The 14,193-nt window shown below is 38.5% G+C and overlaps 1 protein-coding gene across 2 annotated transcripts; it reads right to left on the reverse strand.

Annotated features, from left to right (window-relative positions):
• Positions 1-204: 204 nt before the first annotated feature.
• kbtbd3 (kelch repeat and BTB (POZ) domain containing 3) lies at positions 205-13,471 on the reverse strand. Of its 2 annotated transcripts, none has more exons than XM_052026709.1 (3): positions 13,427-13,471; positions 7,858-8,088; positions 205-3,681 (listed from the first exon to the last, which is right to left on the reverse strand). In XM_052026709.1, the coding sequence occupies exons 2-3, from the start codon at positions 8,061-8,063 to the stop codon at positions 2,082-2,084; spliced, it is 1,806 nt and encodes a 601-aa protein (XP_051882669.1). In that variant the 5' UTR covers positions 8,064-8,088; positions 13,427-13,471; the 3' UTR covers positions 205-2,081. The 2 variants fall into 2 exon arrangements, with proteins under 2 accessions (XP_051882669.1, XP_051882668.1); XM_052026708.1 differs by lacking the exon at positions 13,427-13,471 and adding an exon at positions 12,926-13,095.
• Between the last annotated feature and the right edge of the window lie 722 nt (positions 13,472-14,193).

Below are 14,193 nucleotides of genomic sequence, written 5' to 3' on the forward strand. Positions count from 1 at the left end.
TGACACATATACACTTACATACAAAAGGAAAGGTACTGCAAGGTCAAACACAAAGACAAAAAATATATTCACCACTTCTTGCTGGCTTTGTCAGGTTATTAGACCTTTGTGGCTTTGATCTCGTATACTCAGAACACAGCTGCAGGCATCTGATACCTTTAGCCATCTCACAGAAAGCCTCATGATCAATGCTTTACAGATCCTGGTGCAATTTAAAAGAATGAAAATGTATACTCATGTCTGAAGCTGCTCACCAGAAACACCATTGCTATGACACGGAATCAGAGAATTCATTTTGTGGGTCATTAAAAGCCTTACAAATTCACATAACCAGCCACTATTTTTTTCTGGGTGAAAGAACATTTCTCTTTGAAATGCATTTATTCTTCAAAATACTTGCCTAAATCAGCTGGTGGGGGAGGGGGAGGCTATATATCACAACCGTGACAAATGGGTGCTCACTAATTACATTTATTATATGTGCTCTACAGATGTTGAAAACAACAAAAATTAAACCCAGAGTGTTCCTATGCCAAGGGGGAAAAAACTACTACGAGTTTTGAATTTCTCCACTGATGTATGCTACAAAATGCATGAATAGCCATTTTAAATGATAAAAGGATTAAGCTTTGGTCTGATGGATAGCACTGTCAAATAGCCTGCCAAAATTAATGACATAGAACTCAAGTTGAGGAAAGATCAGTGGATAAGGAACCAAACAGCTACCGTGTCCATGGAATTATATCCCAGCCACTAGCCAAGATGCATGGTGGTATAGTTAACAGTTAAAGGTCTGGGCTGGCAGTCAAAATTCTCTACTGATGTAGAGGCACAAATCTGACTCAGGCACACAACCTGTTGAATTGAAAATTCAAGTAATTAAATAAAATCTGAAATTAAAAAAACTGGTCTTAGTAACAGTAACTATGAAACAACTGAATTGTCACAAAAACCCATTTGGTTCATTGATATCTTTTGGGGAATGGAAATCTGCCATCCTGATGTGATTCTAGGCATTTCAATGTTGTTGGCTCTTAATTTATCCCTCATTTCAGGGGCATAGTGTCATGGAACACTACAGTACAGAAATAGGCCCTTCGGCCATCTAGTCCATGCCAGCCTGGTTTTCTGCCTAGTCCCATCTACCTGCACCCGGACCATAGCCCTCCATACCTCTTTCATTCATGTACCTATCCAAACTTCTCTTAAATGTTACAATTGAACCCACATCCACCAATTACGCTGGCAGCTCACTCCATACTTGCACCACCCTCTGAGTGAAATAGTTCCCCCTCAGATTCACCTTAAATATTTCACCTTTCACCCAAAACCTATGACCTCTAGTTCTAGTCTCACCTAACCTCAGGGGAAAAAACCTGCATGCAATCACCTTATTTATACCCCTCATAATTTTGTATACTTCTATACGATCTCCCCTCATTCTCCTGCACTCCAGGGAATAAAGTCCTAACCTATTCAACCTATCCCTGTAACTCGGGTTCTCAAGTCCCGGCAACAGCCATGTAAATTTTCACTGCACTCTTTCAAGCTTATTGTTATCTTTCCTGTAGGTAGGTGACCAGAACTGCACACAATACTCTAAATTTGGCCTCACCAACGTCTTATATAACTTCAACATAACATCCCAACTCCTGTACTCAATGCCCTGATTTATGAAGGCCAATGTGCCAAAAGCTCTCTTTACGACTCTATCTACCTGTGATGCCACTTTCAGGGAACTATGGATCTGTATTCCCAGGTCCCTTTGTTCTACCACACACCTCAGTGCCCTACCATTCACTGTGCAAGTCTTACCCTGGTTCGTCCTCCCAAAGTGCATCACCTCACTCTTGTCTGCATTAGGCTTCAGGGATTTTAGAGATGTTTTAGGGTTGGACAACAAATGCTGGCATTGCCTGTAACATCAACATCCACAAATAAATAAATAAAGGGGGTTAAATGCAGGGAGAAAAAGGTGTGCTTGGAAATTAATATTTTTTAAAATTAAAAACAGAATTTAAATAACAAATAAAATTTAAATAAATAGTTGGACTAAATAATTTGTCAATTAACAACAGGCATTATAATTGAGTTTTCCACGGATCTTGGTATCTATTGAACTGAATCACTTGACAGTGAAACTCTGTTAAAGCTCTGGGCATTGGTGATACTTCCTCCCATTCAGATCTACTACTGTGGTAGACTTGTACCTCATCTGTAATTTCATCGGGAGCATAATCCCCACCCAAAATATAAATTTTATCTGCAATCCCAACAGCTCCAGCATTGAAACCTGCACATTCAAATGAGCCCTCACCTTTCCAAACACAGGTATCTGGACAAAAACTGTACACTTTGTAAGTAGAGAGATCACAAATATACAAAATGCAATTTACTGGGACAGCTTTCACTAGAGTAGCATGAAAAAACTGGCCAAATTCTGCAACAAGTTCTGACCATTGATCTGAAGACACGTTGTATTTGAAGAAACAATCCAATGAGGGATTGAAGATATCAGCTATTTCCACCTCAGATCCAAGGACATATATAATGTCATTGCAGGCACTTGCTTCTGGATAATAAATTCCTCTCGGCAAATGGCTCACCGATTTCCATACTTTCGTAAGAGGATTGTAGGATTCAACATTTAAAAGGCTCCGTATTTCTCTTGCTCCTCTTGTTTTTCCACCTACTACAAAAAGCTGGTTCATTGCAATAACTGATGTGTGCATGGTCCGAGTGTTTTTCATTGATGAAACTACATTGAAGTTGTTTGTCCTTGGACAGTAGCACCACGTCTGATCAGTTGCATCATGACATCTTTCTGCAATATGGAGTCGTATGGATCTACTGCAACTAGCATTACATCCTCCCGTAATAAATATTTTTTCTCCAAAGGTGACCAAACTTGATCCTGGAAAATCAATAATATTTGTAGCAGGTAATTCCTTCCAGGTATCACTCTCAATGTTGTAACAAAATGTATGCTTAACCATGCTGCTTTCTTCTGTTTTGTGAACAATTATGTATTTCTCTGTTGTGGATGGTCTTGCATCAGGAAAGAGCCCATTAAACTCTTCAAGTTTGTTCAGAGCATCATTGAGGGATTCTATGCATTCAGGATTATTTACTAATAAGCTTTCAGATTCCATAAAATCTTTCAGGGTTTCTTTGGATAGCTGATGCAACCTTACCAGATTAATCAACTGAGGCAAGTGTTTTTCTCTTGAATCAGCATCATATCGAGTCCAGAGAAGAAGAGCATTCAGAACAGTGTCCTCATCAGGGACATTCAATGTATCTGCTTCAAGACATTTTTCTAGCAATCCAGCATTCATTTCTAAGAAGTCATTTGATTTTAACAGAAGAGAGAAATGCTGCACCACAAATAACAAAGCATGATTGTACAAAGCAGTAGAACCATAACTCTCAGACAAAGACAAAAGTTGTAAGCAATTGGCGAGATCAAGGGTTTTGATAAGAAAATCACTGCAGGCTTTAGCTAGCAAGGATACTTGAAGAAATGAAGACATCTGAAAGAACATTTCAACATTGGTCTCAGATATCTCTGCATGCCCTGTGTAAGCAAAATCCAGAAATGCCCTCACAGCCTCCGGAGATAAATTAGTGATTTTTACACTTCCATCATCCCTTTCCCTCATGTGAACTTCAAACATGGCTCTGTAAGGGAAACAGTAACACGGCTACTGCCTTTAACTGGATATTACAAAACTGTGAATCTTAACCATTTCTTATATAAGATGATATACAGTTTTTTGTTAAGCAATATAACTTGCAATAGACTTCACAATTTCTCAAATCACTTTTTAGTCAGGTTTTGTAGAAGTTTACAAACATCAGTGTTTAACCAATAGTCAAAACAAATCCAAATATTCTACAAGTATTTTTCTAGTTCATGCAGAAACTGAAAAGACAATCACTTCAAATATATTTGGAGTAAGCATAATGGAAGGTAATGGTGAACAACCACAATAGTGGGATGCAACATTTTAATATAAATGAAATTAATGATGGAGGTCACAAAAACTTGTGAGCATTAAAGTAGAATACCTAATGTAGTAAGGAAGTTATGATATTCAGTATGGATCTGACCAAAATCCCAATATTAGGCACCCCATTTATTTTGGTAGCTTTTAGAAACCACAAGAAGAATTGAAATAGTTTTCTTTAATGAGAAACAATCATCAAGTCATAGTTCACTACACTTTTTTTTAAATTATAGTATACAAGAGTAACACATAAGGTGGTGCATAAATGGACCAAGTCTGTGTTTGATAAAGATGCTGAAAGATTTCTCATGAAAATTAAGGCAAGGAATAAATGGTTAGCATGTGGATATTAATGTGACTATTATCTCTTCAACTGAAATTACTGGTTTCAGATTGGCGTAAACAGAATAATCTTGAATTTGTTAGTAAATTAGAACACCGATGAGTTAGCAGGAGTAGGCAGACAGACGGCATGTCCTCTAAGCAGAGGATTGTGAAATATTTTGGGTAAACAAATTGTGTAGGTATACCCAAAAGTGAAAGATTTTTAATTGTGGTGGAACAGAGATCTAAGTAAATAGCTACATGGGTTTTTAAAATGCTGGAAGTGCAAGCCTAAAGGACAAAATAAAAGCCAAATGAGATTTTGGGTTAAATACAAGGAATCATTAAATATTAAAACAATAGAATCATGTAACATTACAAACGTATAAACAATCTATTTGACATGTCCAGCCCACACCAATATTTTTTCCCTATATATATTTGCACACCATCTGGTTTTTACAATTCAGTTCAGCTCCCATACACAGGAAGGAATATATTATGCTGGCCTTTATTATGAGAGAATGAGAGCGCAGGATGAAAGATGCTTTACTATAATTATATATGGCCTTGGTGAGCCTGCATCTGGAGTAGTGTGTATGCTTTGGTGTCCTTATCTAAAAAAGGATACATTTGTCAGAGGAAGTGCAGCGAAGATTCATTAGACTGATTCCAGGAACTGTGGATTTACCATATGAAAGGAGATTGAGTTGTCTAGATCTGTATTCTCTGGTTTAGAAGAATGAGAGAAGCCTCATTGAAATTCACAAAATTCTTACAGGGCTCAACAGGTGGGATGCAGAAAGGATGTTTCCTCTGGCTGAGCAGTTTACAACCAGGAACTAGTCCCAGAACAAGGGGTAGACCATTTACTACTGAGATGTGGAGAAATTTCTTCATGACAAGGGGAGTGAAACTTTGAAATTCACTATGCTGGAGAACTGTGGAGGCTCAGTTATTGAGTTGATTCAGGACAGCGATCAATAGATTTATAGATTTCTGGGTATCAAGGGAATCAAGAAATATGGAGAAAGTGCAGGAAATTGGTGTTGAGGTAAAAGATCAACTATTACTTTGATGAATGACAGAGCATGGTCAAAGGACCAAATGGTCTACTGGTATTTCTATTTCTTATATCTTTAATAAAAATGGATTAATTATTCTGTGAAAAATAACATTAGCACAAGCCTGATGAACTCTGTTCCTTATTTCACTTTCCATTTAATACAAATCACATTGTATAAACTTTACTTTGCAAACTCTTGTTTTCATGACCTCAGAATATATCAAAATATTTCACAGTCATTTTGGGAATTTATTAAAGTGTAGTCACTACTGTAATATAGAAAGCATGACAACCATGGAGTTCTCACAAATTGTTAAGTGGGGCTGACCAAATAATCTGTTTTGATGATGCTAAGTGTGGGATAAATATTGGCCAAGACACTGAGGATAACTTCCTTGCTGTTCTTCAAAGCTGTAGATCTTATATGCCTACCTGAGACACCAGATGAGGCTGCATTTTACATTCATAGTTGACATAGTACTCTCTCCATATTGCACTGGTGCACCAGCCTAGATCTTTGGCCCCTCAAATATCTGTCCTGGGACTCACATCCAGAATCTTCTGACTCAAGAGGTAGAAGACCTAGCAATTTATTTAATTTTGTCTTCAGAATGTGGTATTACTGGCTAAGTCAGCATTTATTGCCTATCCCAAACTCCCAACTGACATAAGTGGCCTGTTGGGTCATTTCAAGGGGCAATTAAGTATCAATCACATTGATGATGGTCTGGGCTTGTTGACAGGCCAGAAAGGGTAAGGATGGCATTTTCTTTGCCTGAAGAACATTAATGAATCAAATATCTTTTTTAACATCAAAATGGTGGTTTCATGATCCTTATTATTGATAATGGTTGGATTTGAAGTTGCACTTCTAAATTGATGGGCATGTAAAAAGTAGATTATTAGAAATGGGGGAATGGGATTGCTTTGAGATCCGGCAAAGACCGATGGCCCAAATGGCTTTCTTCCACATCTTCAGAAAAAATATAAATCAGTCGTACAGGCTTCTACTTAACTATTATGCCACTGTCATAAGGGGCATACTTTTGGAAACCACTAGCAAATGAGAAGAACAATGCTAATACAAGCATCAAAGAAACTGCATGGTGTCTATGGTGGAGCAGAATTAGCCTATATAGATTAATATTTTAAAAGCAGTTTTCCAATTTGAACCAGTCATCCAGTATAAATAGCAAATTTAATATCTACATCTAGTTGTTGTTGTGCAAGTGTGCTGAACTCTGCTGCTTCAATATTTAAGTCTGAACAAATTCACTTTTATTCCACTAGACCAAAACAGTTTTAAAATGGAGCAACATTTCCATTAGGATATGTTAATAGATGCTAATTAAAATGTTGCAGATTTTACATAAAATGACAAAAATAGATTGTAGTTGACAACTTAGTAAAAATATATGCTGGAAACATTGAGCAGGCCAGGCAGCATCTGCAGAAAGAGAAACAGAGTTACCTCTTCAGATCAAAAACCCTTTTTAGAAAAAGAAAAAAAACAATTCAGATTGAAGTTGCAGATAGAATGGGGAAACTATAGATAGGAAAAGGGGAATATATTTGATAGAGTGAGGCCAGGATTTCCATAGTTGATTAGCTGTCAATGAAGTCATCTGGTTGGTAGGTTAATGAGAGAAGTTATAGAGAAAGAACACAAAAGGACAGTGCTAAAGCTGAGAAATGTAGAACTGTCGGAAATGCCCAGCAAATCATGCTGTGCCTCTGGAGGACAAAAAAATGAGTATTACAGATGGATGGCCTACATATTACGGATGGATGGCCTACAGCGGAACTGGCCAGTTCTGACAAACAATAAAACAAATAATCTGAAACCGTTGAATTTGATAGAGTCCAAAAGGCTACAACATGCTCAGACAGATATTCAGATGTTATTCCTCAAATCTGGGTTGTGCCTTCTTATCATACAGGACGCCACACATTTAGGTCAAAGTGGGAGTGTTATGCGGAATTAAACAGACAGGCAACTGCAAACTCAGGATTCCTGCTGACAAATTAACACAGTGCTCTGCAAAATGGTCATCCAATCTTCACCTGGTTTCTCCAGAGTAGGGGAGACCACATCATGGCCATTAAATGCAATACACTAGATTGGATGTTCACATTAATTCCCTATCTCATTCCCACGTTTACTTATCTGTCTGTGCTTCCTGCAATCCTCTGCAATTTAAAAGTTACTTTGCTTTTTTGCTCTTTTCTAGTTCTAACAAAAGGTCTTCATGCTGAAATGTTAACTCTGTTTCTCTTTCCACAAATGCTACCTGATTTGCTGAATGTTTCCAACATTTTCTGTTTTCACTTCAGATTTCCAGATTCTGCAGATTTTGATTTTCAACCTCCACTTAATATTTGCTATAAAAATTCTATACCATAACAATACAGAAGTTACCAACAGAAACAATATTCAAAGGATGCCCGTAAATTTACCTGAAAAAATCACTGCATGCAGCAAGAATACACCTATGACATGGGAACTTTTCTCCTTTGACAAATATTGTGAAATCAAAGAATATGTTCTGCTCCCGGAAGTTCTGAAGTACTTTCAAAACCTGCTTTCCATGAGTCTCAGCCAGCAGAGAGATAGCTCTCTTTTCATTCACTCCATTGCAAGCAGCCCTAGAAACGGAATCCATGATTGACTTGGTTTACTTCTCTAATCTGTAAAGATAAAACATTCTATAAATTATTTTCAGAAATACACTTACAAGAAGTTCATGAATAAAAATAGAAAATGCAGTAAATACTTAACAAGCCAAGTAGACCCTGTGGACAGAAAAACTGAATTAATATTTCAGGTCAATGTGATTTCACCACACTGATGAAGTTTAAGAAACTCATTATTAAGGAAGTTCCTCACCTGCAGTAATTGGTTGAGAGTCAAGCTCCTTTGTTCATCAATTTATTCGAGAACATGAAGGAGCCACCCAGACACAGAGTTCCAGGGTAACTTAAAAATCACAAGTTATACAGTGATATTTTGATTCTTAGCATAGTTTGTATTATCCAATTCCAGGGCCACACATGATTCACTTGCCTAATGTACAGATATTTAGTTTTCACTTCTTGACCAGTCCAAGATGACAGCCCTACCCTTGTCAGTATCAATTCAAAATAAGATTTTTTTCTGTTTCAATCAATCGATGCCACATCCTACCATAGGTTATATGCACTCAACAGGCCTGTTATTAGTACCACATTTCCGCTGGCAATCATGTGCTTATAGACCTGTTGAAATTAATTTCTTATAACATCTTTTATTTCTTTTCTTCCAGTAGCTATGTCATAGACTACCTATCTGGAGATAACAAGTTAGTTAAATCTTTCCTATATACCTTTATCTCTGCTGTCCTGCATGACATGTCCTAGGATGTTATCTTCAAGAGAACATTTTAGAGGGCTATTTGTTTCCTATCATTTGTATTCTCACCAGGTCAAGCTCGTTTAATAGGATAGGGATGAATATTTGTTTTGCTACATGTTATATAAAAGCTGAATCAATGTCCCAAGTGGTATAAAATGTGCCCTAACCCTGCACTCATCTTTACTCATAATCAATGTTTATGGTTTACTATAATTTCATAAGGCAAACTACAAATGATATTCTTAATTATTAGAAAAACCATTTTTCCTGGAAGACTGGTAGGTATATGGGTATTTTTAAGAAAATTGTGCAAGAGTTTACCTGTTTGAATTTTGATTGAAACTTACTTCTAAAAAATGTTTAAATCTCATTCCTTCTTTAGTTAACTACGAATAACACTTTGAATCTGACTGCAGAAACTACTTTTGAATAAAGTCATTCTGTAAACACAGGCATACAAATTGTTTAGCTCCTTTTAAATGGTCATCCATTTCCAAATATGCCTTCACAGATAAGTGCTGAATAGAAGCCAGTCACATCCCAGAAGGGGAAGTCAGAGAATTAAGTATTTTTGGACTTGCATCTCAATGCCTCAAGAGGCCTGGCATAACTGAAGGTTGAATCTAAAATGAAATTAAGAATACATCTTCAAAAGTATTCTACATGTTACCAATAAAATGTTAAAGGAATATTATTGTTATCTGTGGTTAGGAAGGCATATGGTGTATTGTCCTTCTTCAATTGGGGAATTGAATTTAGGAGTCGAGAGGTATTGTTGCAGCTATATAGGTCCCTGGTCAGACCCCACTTGGAGTATTGTGCTCAGTTCTGGTTACCTCACTACAGGAAAGATGTGGAAGCCATAGAGAGGGTACAGAGGAGATTTACAAGGATGCTGCCTAGAATGCGGAGCATGCCTTATAAAAGCAGGCTGAGGGAACTTGGCCTTTTCTCCTTGGAGAGACGGAGGATGAGGGGGGACCTGATAGAGGTGTATAAGATGATGAGAGGTATTGATCAGGTAGATAATCAGAGGCTTTTCCCCAGGGCTGAAATGGTGGCCACAAGAGGGGAGAGGTTTAAGGTGCTGGGGAGTAGATATAGAGGAGATGTCAGGGGTAAGTTTTTACCTAGATAGTGGTGAGCGCGTGGAATGGGCTGCTGGAAACAGTGGTGGAGGCGGATACGATAGGGTCTTTCAAGAGACTGTTAGATAGGTACATGGAGCCGAATAAAATAAGAGGGCTATGAGTAAGCCTAGTAATTTCTAGGGTAGGGACATGTTTGGCACAGCTTTGTGGGCCGAAGGGCCTGAATTGTGCTGTAGTTTTTCTATCACAGAAATTTTTAGACAGTAGCATTCATATTGCATACCATTTTCCTCAACAATAAAAGACTCAAACTAGTTTGGAATGTATATTGAGTCACAGAAACAGGGCCTTTAGCTCCCATGATCATGCTATCAAGTACCCATCAATGCCAATCCATTTACCAGCACTTGGTCTGTCGCCTTCCATGCCTTGGCAATTCAAGTGCTCATTCAGATATTTTTGAAGTGTCAGGAGGGCACCTGCCTCCTCCACCGTCTCAGGCAGTGTATTCCAGATTGCAAACACCCTCCAAGTGAAAAAAAAAATTCCACTGTTCCCTCCAAATTTCTCACTATTAACCCTTTTGGATATCTCTGTTAAGTTTCCCCTTCAGTTCCAAGGAAAAAAAAGCCCAGACTATCCAATCTCTCCTCATATCTGAAACATTCCATCCCAGGCAATATTGTGATAAGTCTCTTCTGCACTGTCTCCAGTGTAATCACATCCTTCAAGTGTGGTGACCAGAAATGCACACAATACTCCAACTGTGGCCTAATGAAAGTTTTGTAAATTTGTAACATGACCTCTTTGCTCTTAAAATCTATGCACTGGCTAATGAAAGCCAGCATTCCACATGACTTCTTCACTATCTTATCTACCTGTACTGTCATATTTAGGGATCTATGGACTTGTTTCCCAAGCTCCCTCAGTTCCCAAGGGACCTAACGTTTGTGGTGTATGTACTATTCTTATTAGACCTCCCACAACACATCTCACACTTACTGGGATTAAATTCCACCTGCCATTGCTTCGCACAATTTACCAGCTGATCAATATTATCTGTAATGTAAGACCATCCTCCTATCAACAAAAGCAGCAATTGTCATGTTATCTGCAAACTTGCTAATCATACTTCCAACATTCATATCAAAACTATTAATGTAGATAGCTAATGGTAGGGATCCCAGCACCAACCTCTTTGGTATGGCACTGGTCACAGACTTCCAATTACAAAAACAACTATCTATTATCACCCTCAGTCTCCTTTAACCAAACCAATTTTTGATCCAATTTGCCAACTTGCCTTTGTTCCCATGGGCTTTAACCTTTCAGACTAGCTTTGGGACCTTGTCAAAGTCCTTAATGAAGTACATCAACTATACTGCCCTCATCAATACATACTGTTGATTTTTTTTAAGATAAAATATTTTTAATTAAATTATTCAGACAGGATCTCCCACCAACAAAGCCATGCTGACTATCCCTGATTAACCCCTGCCTTTCAAACTGTAGATTAATCCTGTCCCTCAGAATTCTTTCCAATAACTTGGCTACGTTGACGTAAAATGCACTGGCATGTAATTATCTAGCTTATCCCCACTGCTGTTCTTGAATTTTAAAAGATTCACTCAGGGCCCCAGCATCACCCCCTTGCCTCCCATAACAACCAGGATACATCTCATCAGGCCCTGGAGATTTATCCACCTTCATGATTTCTAAGACATCAAATACATCCCCCTCTTTAAATGATAACATGCTCTGGAATTATCCTCATCCTCCTCTCTGAAGTCTACAACTGCAATGTTTCTCCCTAGTGAATACACAATAAGTATTCATTTAAGACCTCACCCATGTCCTCTGGCTTCACACACAGATTGCCCCTTTGGTCTCTAAATGAACCTTCTCTTTCTCCAGTTACCCTCTTGCTCTTAATATACTATAGAGTTCCTTGGGTATTTTCTTAACCTTGTCTGCCAGTGATACTTCACGGTCCCACATTGTCCTCCGAAATTCTTTTTTTAAAGGTTCCTCCCCCCCACATATTCTATATGTCTGAAGGGCCTCAAAGCATTTCTTTTTTCCCCCTTTATCAGGCCCTCAACATCCCTTTGTAGACTGCTAAATTTGAAATGTCCTTGGTTAATCTGAACTGCTTGCTGTAGCTTTGCCTTTCAATGGCAGTCAGTATGGATATCTAGTCTGTTAAACAAGTAATTGCAAGTTATGAAAGGATGTTACATGGAATAAAAAAAAGTATCATACCCATTCAGGTGACTGATAATGTGCCAGAAATGTTTGGCAATGTGGAAACAGGTATTTCTTCATGTATTGTTGAACTTTTCATGCTCATATGTCAATAAAAACTGAGAAAATACTAGTTTTAATTGTATTCATTTCTCTGCATGTGAACTGAATATTCAGAATTAGGAAGTTCAAAACGAGGAATTGGTCCATATGGTCACCTTGGTTCTTACAATAAATGCATAATCACATACTGAGGTAGACTGAAATCTTGATCGAAAACAACCAATCAAAATCAACACAAGTTTGTGCACGGGATACGGGTGGATTTGTTAATCATATTCTTTTCCCCCTTCACTGTCTACATAATTTATTCTTTTGCAATATCAACACAAGTATACTAATTTTAAAGAATTATCTTGAAATCTCAGAAATGGAAATGAATATCTACCTAGTTACCACTTTTTGACAGCGGCTTCGCCAAAGCTATCGTAATATAGAGAAAACACACCGAAAAAAAAAAGAACCAGTGTGGTCTTGTCAATAGTCATGCGGTTCCTTTCACAAGTAATTTTGGAATGAACTGAAAGATTTTTTTTTAAAAACCTGCGTCTTTGCTTACTTAAGTGACAACGTTCAATACACAAACGCAGCCACCAACTGAAAGATAAAACAGAATATATAATTCGATCAATATTGGTTCGATGCAACTAGAAAGTTCCATCATTTTGACTGTATTTTCCGAATAGCTTAATTCTGCATGTATCACCACTTTTCAATAAATAAAATGGTTAGCACTCACTCTTTATCTGTCCTCTTCAAATATCTAAATGGCGTTGCAGGAAAACATTTCAAATTTCCATTGTGGATACGGTTAGGCCAGAAAACCAAAATAAGGTACCCATTTGCCGCATTTAAGAAGCACCATTAAAACAGGGCCATTCTCATTTTATCTTGATGCACATCCGACGAAAAAACTGACGAAGAATAAACACTGTTAGAAACTTAACATCAATACGCTTTGAATTTCACCAAAGCGCTAAGATAGTTTTGTACTTCTGTAATTACGAGAGCCGCAGGCAGGTGACAGCCGCCTTATTTCCCCCGGCACTCGCTCCTCGCCTCACTGCTTTATCCTGCGTCAGGTAACAGCCGCTTTCCTCCCGGGATATTTCCAACATCCCACTTCCTAATAATAAAGTTCAAATCCGTCCCACCTTTACTTTGTGTCCAATACAATTCACACGTGTGAAAACGTCCAATACAAACGGAGAGAGCCTTTCATGTTCTGACTGATACTCACCATCCACCACCGCCGGGGTGGATCACACTGCCATAGCGACCAAACCGGACGCGCAGTGCCTGGGGCGGATGTGACGAAGGCAGGCACCATCTTGAAGACAAATAGAAGACGCAGCGGCTACCTGGCGAGAGGTGGGGGTAGTGTCTGCGTTTCGCTGCGGCATTAACTTCTGCATTGTACTTTAATGTCTGATTATATTCCGGAGATTGGAGGTTTGGGTTGATGTAACTAGATGACCTTTTCTTTCGCTAACCTAGGCCCTGTCTTTGCCAGTATCACTTGCTCTTGTAAGCTTAAAACATGTAAGCTTAAAGCACAAGTACCTCCGGCCGGTGAAGTGAGAGGGATGTGGAGTGTGGTGATGGATGGGGAGAGTGGTTAGTGATATTGATGGTGCTGCCCAGGAACTTCCTACCATGGAAACTACATACCGATATTGTGTCAACCCCTCTGTGGCACAATAGCGTCGAAATTGGACCGCACTGCGGTGATATTGTGAATGCTTTAAAATCGCAATCATTTCATGTGAAATTGTGCCAATTATGGAAATAATCCAGGCACGACTGTGCACAGTACAAGTGAGCATGCCCAACCTTTCCCAGATTGTGAGCCGTGCAGCTGACAAACACACTTTTTCCCAGGGCGACAATGGCTAACACGAGGGGACATAATTTTAAGCTGATTGGAGGAAGATATAAGGGGGATGTCGGGGTAAGTTTTTTTTACACAGAGTGGTGGGTGCGTGGAATGCACTGCCGGCGGAGGTT

Source organism: Pristis pectinata, chromosome 11 (assembly GCF_009764475.1).
Source record: "Pristis pectinata isolate sPriPec2 chromosome 11, sPriPec2.1.pri, whole genome shotgun sequence".
Lineage (NCBI taxonomy): Eukaryota > Metazoa > Chordata > Chondrichthyes > Rhinopristiformes > Pristidae > Pristis > Pristis pectinata.